At 30.5% G+C, this 15,607-nt stretch overlaps 1 protein-coding gene across 1 annotated transcript in view; it reads left to right on the top strand.

Moving 5' to 3' along the window:
* The window catches only part of ics (ras suppressor protein 1), a 66,823-nt gene that overhangs the window by 2,909 nt on the left and 48,307 nt on the right, over window positions 1–15,607 (top strand). The window contains exon 2 of the mRNA XM_075361321.1: window positions 15,029–15,443. Within this exon, the coding sequence (XP_075217436.1) occupies window positions 15,296–15,443 (148 nt within the window). The 5' untranslated portion in view covers window positions 15,029–15,295. The remainder of the gene's footprint in view (window positions 1–15,028; window positions 15,444–15,607) is intronic.

Raw genomic sequence — 15,607 nt, 5'->3', positions numbered from 1 at the left:
AAGGGGTAGTTACTTAATAGTTTGTACTGTTGTATTGTTTGTACAGGGATTCCATTGGGAAAACAGCGAGGTACACTGCATTCATTCACGGTTTATTACAATAAAAACGAGTTTTAGAACCTTAGCATTTACATGGTCGGTGATTGTCTGTCCCATGATATCATTGCAGTTCATATATTTTTGACGGAACTGATCAAATACAGTGACTAAAATAAAGCATATACACTACTCCAGTGATGGTTCAGCTGCTCAATACAAAAATTTATCAATTTGTGCCACCTTGAAGAAGACTATAGAATAATAGCTGAATAAAACTTCTTTGGTAGCAGCCACGGAAAATCACCTTGTGATGGTCAAAGAATTGACATTGAGAATTGAGGTATCACAAAATGATTAGCAGCATGTGCCAGTCTTCAGCAACCTACAGAAAACCACATACTGACACAAAGAGACTTATTTGAACTTCTTAAAGAAAATATACCAGGAATCTGTTCTTTTTTATTCCAAGAGAAGAAATTTAGAGAATCCGATCTGAAAAGGAAGCCAATTTAGTAGTGTTCACACAATTGCTGGAACAAGAGAGAACCACCAGTTTAAGCCATTTAGCAAAGCTAAAATCCAAGTCAGCAAAGTCATGATATATCTTTTGAAGAACTTGATGCCCTCATTAGTTTTATGCACCCTCATGGTGCAGCTCATTCTTATCATTGGCCCCCTAAAAAGGACACTTACTGGATTCCAGACTGTACATTTAAGCTAGTTTAGAAGCACCATCAACGAGATCATCAGGATGACAATATACGTATCCAGAGTACATCCAGTATATGATTGAGAAAAAACTTAAACTGAAGTGGGATTAAAAGTATTGTGCAAAAATGTTTCTGACTACTTTAAATATTTTTATGTTATTTTGAAGCTGCTGTTTTCTATAATATTTTAATACTTGCACTCTGCAATTATTAGTATGACTGTTTCATTTGTTTATGATTTTAGTATTTTTTTCCATGTGTAATAAATATTTTTTTAAATTGGACTTGCTATAACAGATGTAGTTAGTTGAAACTGTCTACTCTCCATTCAATAGGAGGAAAGGTACAGTTAACAACTTTGTATTAACAGTTAGCAAAACAAATGATATTATGTAATAAAAAATTACTTTCTACTAGAGAGTATTCATTTAATTAAGAAAAACTTGCTCCCTTTATAAGAGATGCATAATCTTTCAACTGTTTTTTCTGCCACTGATTAACTACTGGTCAAAAAACAAACTGCATGGATTTTGTAGTTTAAAAGTTTCTTGGGTTTCTAACTATTATAAAACTAACAAACTTTTTAAATAGATTGGTAGGAAGATTTTTTAAGTAGTTTTATAATTTATTGAATAATTTAATAAAGGACATAGCTATTTATCTCCTTTCTTGTAAGCTTAAGTACAATTATTGTATGAAAGTATTGTTAGAGTTATATGAAACCTGTTTTTTTTTTTTTTTTTTTTTTATAAATAACTGAGTATTATTTTAGTAAAGATTACAACATTCTGATACTCAAAGAATTTTTATTTTTTATTGAAAGTTACGATAAAGAGCTTAACAGAACAGTTGTTAACATTATTTCTTTTTCTTATTTCTATCAAGGCAGATTTTTTTGTAACTGACTTTTTGTGAAACAGCCTTTTTTTATTTTCTATTGGTAATGTGTTTGTTATTATCCATTCAATTTGAACAATAAGTAGCCCCTATGGCCCAATGCGATGATGATATGTAGATGTGGTAAAGTGTACTTATGTACAGACTCAAGCTGACAATTCCTGAGATGTATGTTTAATTGAATCCTAACCATCCATGTACAATGATATCCACTTCTCAGTATTCATATTTGGAAATAAGTAACTTACCTTTACTAGGATTTGAACCTCAGAACCTTCGATTTCAAAAGTCAGATGTTAAAGATTGATAATCAGTTGTTAAAACTGAAAATATAAAATAAAGTTAATTTTTAGAAAATAAAATTATAGAAATTTAAAAACCTGCTTTAAAAAATAAAATAATAATTTTTTTTAATGTTAAAGTTGACTCCAAATTAATAGTTTAATTTGTTTTGAATTTTACAGCAACTTTTGTAAATCAAAATTTAAAGAAGTGTAAAAGTATTAATTTTTAAATTCAGAATTTACTTGATTAGTTATATTACAAATATGTTAACAACTTATGATGTTATTTTTAATTTTACATGTATTAATAATATCGATGGAGTGTGTGTCTATCATTCATAGAGAAATGGATGGATCTCCTTTGCTCCTGATTTTACTGTGATATGTGAGATTTGAAAAATGTAGATAGAGTTGAAATTTGTGCTTTTAAGTGTGTTATATAGCGCCTGATTATTGTAAAAAATTATTTTAAATATTTATCAAGTAGATGATAAAAATTATTTATTTTAAACATATTAATTTGTAACGTTAAAAAGTATATTGTGGCTGATAACAAAGGGTAGAAGTGTTTGTGATGGGAGAAAAAATGAAATGAAAAGTTTAGCTAATAGATGTACTATAATGTTTTTCTAAATTCATTGGTTCATTGTTTAACTAACCAGGATATTAACATTTACAATTTATATCCTATTTTATATGTTATACTAGCCGGCTCATCTAGCTAGAACCTGGACCTTCAGGATCCAGGATGGGTCAGGTAAACCCAGGAGCCAACTCAGGGCTCCTAGGACCACAGAACTCATTTTGCTCACCACTCCATTTAGACTGAGGGCTCCGACCCTTGGACTACACGCTGTTCGTTATCATCATGAATGTGATAATAATACTGATAAATAAGAATTATAGTATTCAGGCTTTATAGAAACCTGAAAAAGAAACTAAATTATGAAAGAATAATAGTAGCTGTGGTAACTAAAGTACACACACCTTTGACGATGAAAAATGCATAACTTATTTCTTTACCATGGATGTAGAAATATAATAATGAAGTAAAAGGATTAATCCTTTTTTTCCTTAATGAATATATTTTATTTGTTTATAATTTCACCCTCTTTGGAGGGCAAGAAATAATAAATATTTTTAATATTTAACTTTAAAGGGAGCCAGGGCCTCGGTCTGTGGTTTAAAACCTTCTATGGATAATATGAATGTATTCTGAACATTTTAAAGCAATCGATAGCTGGTTCTTCAAGACAAAATATATCTAAAAACTTCTCAGTTATCCCAAGAAACATGGGTAAAAATTTAGTTGCGATTGATCGCGTAGTTTTTTGTTTATTCCGAACAAACAAAAACCCTCTTTGTTTTTGTATAGTAGTACAAATTACATTCCTACTGTATGGAATTACTTCAGTAAGAAAATATATGCGCCACTTGGAAGCTATGACATCTCATATTCTAGGGCAGTAAAAATCAGTTATATTACGATTTTAAGATAAATCAAAAACTAAATATAATACTGAGTTAGTATTTGCTGAAATCGTATAGTAGTCAGTTGGGAACAATTGAATTTTTTCATGTTGCGTATTACTAACACTACATAGGTAATATTCTGTATGGGGAATCTCATAGCAGTCAAGTTATTAAATAATTTATTTAAATAACGGCTGTACTTTTTTTTCCTTTTTTTTTTTAGTTAATATAAACATACAGTTATCTGTGAATAGCTTAACCATATAATAATAACTTAACAAATTGTGAAAACTTCAAGTTTGCACAGAAATTTATGATCACTGGGGGGAAATAGAAGTGAACAGATTATGTCAAGTTAGTTTTAATTCCCATGCATTTCTTTTCTTTACTTACACATAACTGAAATTTAATGAAATTTAATTTGCTACATTTCTGTCCTTGAAGGTTGGTAATGATATCAGTTTAAAAATATAAACTTTGCAACAATAAATGAATCAAATTTTATAAAATAAAAATTTACTTCAAAATATTTTTATGGTCAATGCCATATAATCTCGTAATACTCCATATACAACTCCAATTCTATATAATCTCCTCCACTGTAATATTAGTAATTCAAACACCCACTTAGAATTACAGTGGATTTATGTGTTTATTTTCTATTATGTGATTATGCTTTTCTTGTAGTATTTTCAAACCAAAGGCAATCATTTTGATTTGTCACAGTATTTTTAGTTTTTGACCAGATCAACTCTAAAGCATTTCAAGATACAATGATAATATGGTGGTGGTAATCTCAAACAAACAAGAAGAAACAAACAATCTAAAGCTCAAAAATTAACCTGGTACACTTACAATAAAAAATGCCTATCAATAAACCTAAAAATAAGACACTACAACACAGTTATAAAACCAGAAGCCACTTATGCAGCAGAAATACTGTTCCACCTAAACAAAAAATAAAAGACAGACTCCAGAAAATCAAAAGAAGAATTGGAAGAACCTGTATCAATAAAAAGTACCAGAAAGACAGGCAGTGGTGGATTTTGCCCAACAAAATTGTACCTGTCACTGATACCATGCATAAGAGGAGACTAGGATTTTTTGGACATATCATGAGGATGCAAGATACAAGACTTCTGAAACAGCTAGTTCAGTACGATCTCAACTCAAAAAACACCAAGACAGGGTGCAGATGGATCAGAAAAATAAGAGAGAATCTGAAGGAAACTGGCCTTTCACCAGAAGATACCATAGATAAAATAAAATTAAACAAGAAAATCAAGAACAAAAACACTCGCTTCACACTCACAAGAAAAACTAACAACACAAACATTTTCAACACTAGAAAGGGCACAAAGATTAGAACATATGAATGTATTGGGTGAGTTGCAAGGCCGAAAGTCCCATCAAAGAGACTTGAATAATGGACTGACTAAAGTGATCCTATACATTCATAAAAGATAATAATAATTCCAATCTGAAGTATAATGTGTTTTGGGGCTCCTGAAAACTTCAGAATGAGTTTTCAAGATATAAAAGCAGGTTGTTAGATCATTGTTTGGTGCCTGTAAATATGAATAGTTTCCTTATCTTTGTGTTTGTTTAAATTTATAAATATGCAATATTTGCAAAAAAGAAAAATCAATTATTTGTAAAAATTAGCAATATCTACCTCTACTAACATAACTGTTTTCATATAACTCAACACAATATTTTGGCTTATGAGAAAGCCCTTAATGTTTCTTTAGGTTCCATCATTTTCAATAAATTGCCAAACCATTTAAAGATCTTCCCACTGATTTTTTAAAAATACAATTAAATACTTCTTTTAATTAATTTTTTTCTGGAAGTAATAATACTCGGTTGATACATTTTTAGATAATATTAATTAAAACATAAAATTAATGGAAAAAAACTCTTAATTTCCATGCATCCTGCTCATTATGTACATAAATATGTGCTCAAAATAATTTTCAATAGTAGTATCTGAATTGTGAAATATTTAGTCATTTTTTTTGTTTAATATATTTATTTACTTTAACATTGTTTTTATTTCTGGGCAAAAAACATTTATACGTTATCATCCCCTGTAACATTATTTGATGTGTTTTTATTTTAATTATTTGTATGGACTTTAATCATACCTATTTTTATATTATAATTTTTTTTTTATATTGATACTTTATTTTATAAAGTTGTGATCTATATAATGTATTATTGCCAATCAGAATAAAAAAATTATTTATTTATTTTTAAAACAATGATGAAAAAACTAATAATGAGGGTGAACTTTCTCAACTACAAAAATGCTGATAATTCATAATATAAATAATTTCTTTTTACAAATTTTAATTTTTACGTACATCTCTAACATTTTATATCTGTTTTAAACTTCTTATCATTTATTGGTATGAACTATCCTATGGTCCTTCAGCTCCAATAACATGACCTATACATCAAGCAGCAACTTTTTATTATACATGTAATTATTAATTGCTGTCCTATTAATGAGTAGAGTTCTTCAATGAATTTTATTCTTCATTTTTGAGAGCTATAAAATTTTAAAGTCAAGAATATACCTCATTATTTGTTTTCAAATGATTACAGACTTCTCTGGTTACTGAGAGTTACTCACCAGGCCTTATAGCTATAAAATTACAATAGGTTTAAAATGTAGTTGTATACTCTAGACTGAAACTACAGGTTTAGAATAATTAGGTCTTTTGCTTGTAAGCCAAAGTAGTGTATTGAGTTACATGAAAACAGTTCTTTTATCTGGTTTGATAAAAATTAATGTTATTGATTTTTAAGAATAAGCTGTTACTCTTTTTAATAAAAGTTGCTCATGCTAAATAATCAAATAAAATATTTAAAGGTTTTTGTTTTTATTAATTTATTAATACTCGTTTGTGCTTCATCATATAAGTTTTTATAAATTCAAACAATTTCTGCTCATATGTCATTCATATTTATCAAAGTAACACCCTATATTTAAACTTATTAACTTTTCAAAAACTCCCTCTGCTAAACGGAATGGTCCTCGTGTTCAACATACATTCATGCCACATTTAAATTTTAATACTTTGCCTTGCCTTGCCTATCTTTATCATTAATGCTGTTTATCCCAGCCCATTCCTTAAAAACAGTTTACAATTTCTTTATATAATCCCTCAATTCCACATCATTAGTATACATCAAAATCTTGTCTAATGTGAGTCCAGCAATCATTTTCACAGTCTGATCAGCTTTCTGTTTGAATCCAAAACTTCACCTTTAGTTTAATAGCATATAAAAGGATAAGTAAAAAAGTAAAACAAAGTGAAGTTAAATAAACTATAATTTTTATTTGCAACATTATGATATGTGTAGCTACTTTTGCATTACTATCATGATATTAATCTGAAAAAAAATTATTACCTCCAGCTATTCTTTCTGCATCAAAAAGATGAAAACTGCTTGGAGCCAGGTCAGGACTGTATAACTCGGCACATAAGTTGGCACATAAAACTACTAACATTTAGCACGGTACTAGGCTGATGGAAAACATGGTCAGTTTAATATAGGTGATATTTATAACCAAAAATATATACGATACTATTTAACTAAAACTAGTTTATTATCCAAATTAATATTATTATTTTAAAGTACTTATTTTTTCTACACACTTTATTGCTGTAGCTCGCAAATTCCGAGCTTGCTTTGTGCAGATCATATAAATATTCACCTTCAATATATTTTTTCCATCACTGACAACATGCTTGCAGACAATGCTCCACTCAGCTTAAGATAATTTATGAAATTCTTCTTCAGCTAACTTAAGAACATCTGACATGCTAAAAGTTGTATTTCTTTTAGCTATTTGTCCTTTCACTTGACTTGAATCATTTCATTGGCATTTAAATCAGAGTGATAAAGTGGCAACCGTATAAGTATGACCATAATTTTCAAAAATTTAATCTATTAGAAATTTATTTTTATTTTCTTTGTGTAATTTTATATCATATAACTCAGTCTTTATCACAGCAGGATAACAGTTAATTCGTTGTTCGACTAATCATTTTATTATATCGCTTTTTAAAGAGTTAGAATTTAGCTGCTTTTGTAGCAGAACTTTGTGATACGATACATTATCTAGTACAATGACCGACCGAGGTGGCAAGTTGGGAATACACTTCTCCCGTAACCATTTCGTGTACTTTTCAGAATCCATCGATTTGTAATAATCTCCTTTCTTATTTGACTCATATGTAAATAAAGCATTGTTAATGAATCCTTTATTACAATCAACATGAACAATTATTAATAGTGAGCCCGTGGATACTTCTGTTTTCAGTCCCTTATGATGATTTGTTTTGTCTACCCACGACTTTGGTGTCACATGACTACTGTGAATGTAGATTTCATCTGTGCATACAATCGGTCTTCCTTCTTTGTGAAACAGGAAAATTTGTCGAAGAAATTTCATTGTTTGCATTTTCATGTCATGCCGTTCTATCAGTATTTTCTGATTGTCTTCTGTTTTTTCCATCTAAATCCCATTTTACATAATATTCTCCTTAAAAATTGTTCACTCCCTTTCAAATTAATTTCACTTTAATGGGCTTTTTGCATAATTAATTCTCTTCACAGTAGGAATGCATTTTTCGGTTACATAAAAATGCCTCAAAGCATGTGTCAAACGAATCTAAATTGAACACAACACTGGGGTGATTTACACGTTTTCTCTGTGAAACAAATATGGATGGTTTCTCAGTTTCATTTGATTTCCCTTCTGCTATAGTTCTTTGGACCATTTGTTTTAATACTTTTGTCATTTGAACAACTGTATTCAGCACTTCAGTTTTCCTCACTATTCCGGTTCCAGCATTGTTTTTTAAAAAGAGATTTTAAACATTGAATACAATTTCTCTTGCCTGACTCTGAACTACTGCACTTTTCCTCCTTACTTGGACATTTTAAAAGAAAATAACTATATTGAATTATTAAAAATTTACATAACTGAATTTATGATAAGCCTTAAATGAAAACAACACAACAAATATTAAAAATAAATCAATAAATCATTAACAGCTATTCACTTCATTAAGTAAAATGTACACTGCAATAAATGTTTCTATAATAATCACTTCTAGAACATAATTACAAGCAGTGTATGGAATATGATTCTTCACAGCGCAATGACTAGAATAGATTAAAAATTTTTTTTTTTTTTTTGTCTTCAGTCATTTGACTGGTTTGATGCAGCTCTCCAAGATTCCCTATCTAGTGCTAGTCGTTTCATTTCAGTATACCCTCTACATCCTACATCCCCAACAATTTGTTTTACATACTCCAAACGTGGCCTGCCTACACAATTTTTCCCTTCTACCTGTCCTTCCAATATTAAAGCGACTATTCCATGATGCCTTAGTATGTGGCCTATAAGTCTGTCTCTTCTTTTAACTATATTTTTCCAAATGCTTCTTTCTTCATCTATTTGCTGCAATACCTCTTCATTTGTCACTTTATCCACCCATCTGATTTTTAACATTCTCCTCTAGCACCACATTTCAAAAGCTTCTAATCTTTTCTTCTCAGATACTCCGATTGTCCAAGTTTCACTTCCATATAAAGCGACACTCCAAACATACACTTTCAAAAATCTTTTCCTGACATTTAAATTAATTTTTGATGTAAACAAATTATATTTCTTACTGAAGGCTCGTTTAGCTTGTGCTATTCGGCATTTTATATCGCTCCTGCTTCGTCCATCTTTAGTAATTTTACTTCCCAAATAACAAAATTCTTCTACCTCCATAATCTTTTCTCCTCCTATTTTCACATTCAGCGCTCCATCTTTGTTATTTCTACTACATTTCATTACTTTTGTTTTGTTCTTGTTTATTTTCATGCGATAGTTCTTGCGTAGGACTTCATCTATGCCGTTCATTGTTTCTTCTAAATCCTTTTTACTCTCGGCTAGAATTACTATATCATCAGCAAAACGTAGGATCTTTATCTTTTCACCTTGTACTGTTACTCCGAATCTAAATTGTTCTTTAATATCACTAACTGCTAGTTCCATGTAAAGATTAAAAAGTAACGGAGATAGGGAACATCCTTGTCGGACTCCCTTTCTTATTAGGGCTTCTTTCTTATGTTCTTCAATTGTTATTGTTGCTGTTTGGTTCCTGTACATGTTAGCAATTGTTCTTCTATCTCTGTATTTGAACCCTAATTTTTTTAAAATGCTGAACATTTTATTCCAGTCTACGTTATCGAAAGCCTTTTCTAGGTCTATAAACGCCAAGTATGTTAGTTTGTTTTTCTTTAATCTTCCTTCTACTATTAATCTGAGGCCTAAAATTGCTTCCCTTGTCCCTATACTTTTCCTGAAACCAAATTGGTCTTCTCCTAACACTTCATCCACTCTCCTCTCAATTCTTCTGTATAAAATTCTAGTTAAGATTTTTGATGCATGACTAGTTAAACTAATTGTTCTGTATTCTTCACATTTATCTGCCCCTGCTTTCTTTGGTATCATAACTATAACACTTTTTTTGAAGTCTGATGGAAATTTCCCATTTTCATAAATATTACACACCAGTTTGTATAATCTATCAATCGCTTCCTCACCTGCACTGCGCAGTAATTCTACAGGTATTCCGTCTATTCCAGGAGCCTTTCTGCCATTTAAATCTTTTAATGCTCTCTTAAATTCAGATCTCAGTATTGTTTCTCTCATTTCATCCTCCTCAACTTCCTCTTCTTCCTCTATAACACCATTTTCTAATTCATTTCCTCCGTATAACTCTTCAATATATTCCACCCATCTATCGACTTTACCTTTCGTATTATATATTGGTGTACCATCTTTGTTTAACACATTATTAGATTTTAATTTATGTACCCCAAAATTTTCCTTAACTTTCCTGTATGCTCCATCTATTTTACCAATGTTCATTTCTCTTTCCACTTCTGAACACTTTTCTTTAATCCACTCTTCTTTCACCAGTTTGCACTTCCTGTTTATAGCATTTCTTAATTTCCGATAGTTCCTTTTACTTTCTTCATCACTAGCATTCTTATATTTTCTACGTTCATCCATCAGCTGCAATATATCGTCTGAAACCCAAGGTTTTCTACGGGTTCTCTTTATTCCGCCTAAGTTTGCTTCTGCTGATTTAAGAATTTCCTTTTTAACATTCTCCCATTCTTCTTCTACATTTTCTACCTTATCTTTTTTACTCAGACCTCTTGCAATGTCCTCCTCAAAAATCTTCTTTACCTTCTCTTCCTCAAGCTTCTCTAAATTCCACCGATTCATCTGACACCTTTTCTTCAGGTTTTTAAACCCCAATCTACATTTCATTAACACCAAATTATGGTCGCTATCAATGTCTGCTCCAGGGTAAGTTTTGCAGTCAACGAGTTGATTTCTAAATCTTTGCTTAACCATGATATAATCTATCTGATACCTTCCAGTATCGCCTGGCTTTTTCCAAGTGTATATTCTTCTATTATGATTTTTAAATTGGGTGTTGGCAATTACTAAATTATACTTCGTGCAAAATTCTATAAGTCGGTCCCCTCTTTCATTCCTTTTGCCCAGCCCGTATTCACCCACTATATTTCCTTCCTTGCCTTTTCCAATGCTTGCATTCCAATCTCAAACTATTATTAAATTTTCATCTCCTTTTACGTGTTTAATTGCTTCATCAATCTCTTCGTATACACACTCTACCTCATCATCATCATGGGCGCTTGTAGGCACATAGACGTTAACAATCGTTGTCGGTTTAGGTTTTGATTTTATCCTTATTACAATGATTCTATCGCTATGCGTTTTGAAATACTCCACTCTCCTCCCTATCTTCTTGTTCATCACGAAACCTACTCCTGCCTGCCCATTATTTGACGCTGAGTTAATTACTCTAAAATCACCTGACCAAAAGTCGCCTTCCTCTTCCCAACGAACCTCACTAATTCCTACTATATCCACATTTGTCCTACCCATTTCCCTTTTTAAATTTTCTAGCCTACCAACCTTTTTCAAGCTTCTAACATTCCACGCTCCGACTCGTAGAATGTTATTTTTTAATTTTCTGGTGACCCCCTTCCTTAGTAGTCCCCACCCGGAGATCCGAACGGGGGACTATTTTACCTCCGGAATATTTTATCAAGGAAGGCGCCTCCATTATTGCTATGTGAAAATGCAGAGAGCCACATTTTCTTGGAAAAAAAGCAGCTGTAGTTTTCCATTGCTTTCATCTGCGCAGTACTCAGAGGACTAAGTGATGTTGATACGGCCGTTTAAGTCGTCCTGACTCACGCCCCTAACAACTACTGAAAGAGCTGCTGCCCTCTTTCAGGAATCATTCCTTAGTCTGGCTCTCAACAGATACCTCTCCGATATGGTTGCACCTTCGGTTCAGCTACTCTGTATCCCTGAGCACTCAAGCCCCCTCACCAATGGCAAGGTCTCATGATTCATAGAGGAGGAGAGATTAAAAATAAGTAAATGAAATTCTTAAAATTGCATGTTGTGTTTACAACAGTTCATAAATAGCACATTAGTAATGTATGATTCTGTTATTATTAGTTGCTATACAACAGGAAGTAGGCCTAGATCACAACATCAATATATACTTTAGAATAAAACTCAACAGTTACATATGCTACAGCAAGATTATGAAACCTGTTTTTTTATATATTACCATACCATAAAAAACATGTAGAAAATAACAGTGTTTTTAGTTTGCTTGTAACAGAGGATAATGCATGCAAATTGCTGGTACATAGGTTTTTAATTCCTGCACAACATATGTGCTGGCGAGTCATCCACGATCTAGTATTCAAATCCGTGTAAAAATTTAGTAGGACTTGAACGCTGGAACTCTTGACTTCTAAATCAGCTGATTTGGGAAGACGCGTTCACCACTAGACCAACCTGGTGGGTTTAATCAGAGAGGTCTAATAACACCTAACCTAGCCTTATGTTTATAGTTATATTCATAACTATAAACATAAGTTTATAGTATATTATAAGTTTATGGTATATAGTATTTATAGTATATTTATAAGTTTATAGTTATATTCATAACTATAAACATAAGGCTAATATTTTTAATTTTTGAGTGGAAGCAAGATCTGATCACTTTAAAAAAAAAGAGGTCAGATTTCTATAATGAAAAACCAAATGTAGATCTTCAGCAGTAAAGTTAGTGATGATTATATTCTAGTGAAAATGTCTACGAGTTACTGTAATTCCTGAAATAAAAATCAAATCCAAAAGGCTCGATAAACTGCTAAAAGAATGTGATTTTTCTCTCCGATAATGCCCAACTACAACCAAAAAAATAATCCTTTCCGTTGAAAATCTCAAGTTTTTGAGCTGCTAGACCACCAGCTGGTGGTTGGGTTTCAATTAACCACACATCTAAGGAATGGTCGAACTGAGAATGTACAAGACTACACTTCATTTACATTCATACATATCATCCTCATTCATCCTCTGAAGTACTATTTGAACGGTAGTTATTTGAGGCCGAACAGGATAGCAGCAGACCTCTCTTATTACCTCTGACTTATTTGTTTATAGACTAATTTGTTTTTAACAATAGACTGTTTCTAGAATTTGCCAGAAACAAAGTCTATTATTGTTACAAACAAATTACAGTATCTACCTCTACCAAACCAGAATTAAGTGTTTTTATGTAATAAAACATTACTTCAGCTTACAAGAAAGGCCCTTATTATGATTCCATTGCCACTTTTAATAAATTTTAAACCATTTAAAAAATTTTCCCACAAAATTTGCTTAAAATATGTAAAGAATTTCTTTACACAAGTAATAATAATAATTTAAAATTTCTAATACTAATTAAATTTTTTTTTTTCCACTGAGATCATTATATTAAGTACAATTATCTACCTTTCTTAGCTTCATCACAACTAAATCACATATTGATGTATTTTGGATATATTCCATTTTCAAAATTTGCTGTAATGAAGTCGGAGAAGGGAATTTTGAAAATGGAATATATCTGAAATGTGTCAATATCTGATTTAGTTAAGACAAAGCTAAGAAAGGTAGATAATTGCACTCAATATAAAAATTTATAACAATGCTGAATTTTTCTGTATCTCCATTTAAAGTTTATTCAAACATGTGCTCAAATAATTTTCATTAATGTCTTCTAAATTTTAAATAATTCTGTAGTAATTTTTTGTATATGATAAATAAAGATATGAATTTATTTATTTACCATAACATTATTTCATGTATTTATATTTTTAATGATTGATATGAACTTTAATCACATCTTTTTTTTGTTTTGTAATTATTTTTATATTTTATAGTGCTTCTCTGATCAAGGTTTTAACATGGTTCTCCTTTATTCATCCAGGTAATTGCTAGGGCAGTTCCTTTTATTATCCATAGTGTGGCATTTCTACCCATTCCTGATGTGATATATATATATAATTTATTGTTATATATTGATTAGAAAAAAAATTATTTTGTTAAATTATTGGATGAAATTAAATAGACAAGGTGAAAAATGAAGTAATGAGTGTGAATGTAAACAGAAACTTAATAGAATCATTTAGAATAGGAAGCTGACTGGCTGGGACGTAAAATTAGAGAAGAATTGATTAAAATAGTTGGAGTATAAAAGAGAGACTGAAAGAGTAAAATTCTAGATTATAAATTAAATGGGCTATTAAAATTTTTAAGGTTTAGCTGAGATTAGAGGAAAATTGAGGTAGACATTGTTTAACGTATTTACCTTGTGGCAGATAGTGCATGATAATGGTAACCTATGTAAAAGTAATTTTTATTTTCTTTATTATTAAGAAAGGAAAATCAAAGGTTTAGAATATTTATTTTGATAGGGGTGAAAGAAATATATACATAACACATTTTCTCCTGTCAATTTTTGTCATTTATAAATAAAATAAGTATAAAAATAATACTATGAGCTTAAAAAGTATATAAAAGAAACAGAATTAAGATTTTTTTAAACATTTTTATTAATACAGTCAATTATTTTTAAATATTTGCAGATTTCATGAGACTGCCAGTCACAGGACAAAATCTTGACAGTGTACAATTACTAATTCCAGCTATTAAAATACAGTGAGTGACATTATGTTACTGAAGTACAGCTATGTACTTGTCTGGAAACAATGATTTCTAATTCTTAAATTCTTAGTGACTGGCATGTCTGTAGAGAAGAATCATGTGTTCCCTACCTCTATAATTTAAATTTAACACTCTTATTTGGAATTTAAGTTGCACACCTCTGAAATTTATTAGAGTAAATTTAAAACTTTTATACTTTTTAAATGTAGTACTTTGTTAAGGCTACCAATATTTAAACTCACTTTTTTGAATATATTAATCAGTTAATGTTCGTTAGTAGGTTTAAATCCAACTTAAAATATTAAAAGAACATGTTAATATTTTAAAAGTATTTCAAAGCCAACAGTTAAACTTTTAATTACTTTTCCATGTAAATAAATGTAAAAATATTTTCATTTTAAATAATGTAAGCTGTATTGTAACAATGTAAATTTATTAGTATATATCAGTTCATGTGATTTTTTTCTGTATAATCTTGTTTCTAAATTTTTTTGCAGGACTTCATCTGTATTAAAATGTATTTTTCTTATACATAATTATTAAACATGTGTTAAAATTAAAACATAGAAGAAATAATTATATTTTTAGTAAAGCGCGCTGCTTAATTAAATTTTTCAAATTAAATATACCAACAATGAAGTAATGGAAGGGGAATGATTAATGTAATAGATACCAACGCATGCGCAGTTACGAATTAGTGCATTCATGCAAGTGAATTAAACGTAACGCTCTGCCCTCTACCGGAAAAGATAAGCTTATTAACGATGAATGATGCGCCTGTTTCATGTATACCGACAAATGCCAAGATGTCGAAGGCGAAGAAAGTTATCGATGAAGCTAAAGAAATAAAAAATCCAGAATTGGATCTGGCTGATAAGGGAATATCGTCCTTTGAAGAGATGCCTGGATTATGTAAGTAGTAGTGCTTTAGGTTAAGTTATTTTCGCAAGCTTCTTTTTTAGTTGTCCAAATAAGGAAACTTGTTTAGCGAGTGGTCTTCGAATCAAGGACTAAGTAGGCAGCCATTTTTTTTTTTTTACTTGCCTTATTTGGAACTGTCATTTTAATCGTAAACA

This window comes from Lycorma delicatula, chromosome 1 (assembly GCF_047948215.1).
Source record: "Lycorma delicatula isolate Av1 chromosome 1, ASM4794821v1, whole genome shotgun sequence".
Taxonomy (NCBI): domain Eukaryota; kingdom Metazoa; phylum Arthropoda; class Insecta; order Hemiptera; family Fulgoridae; genus Lycorma; species Lycorma delicatula.
Note: the sequence above shows the minus strand (reverse complement) of the source record. Positions and strands in the feature narration are given on the sequence as shown.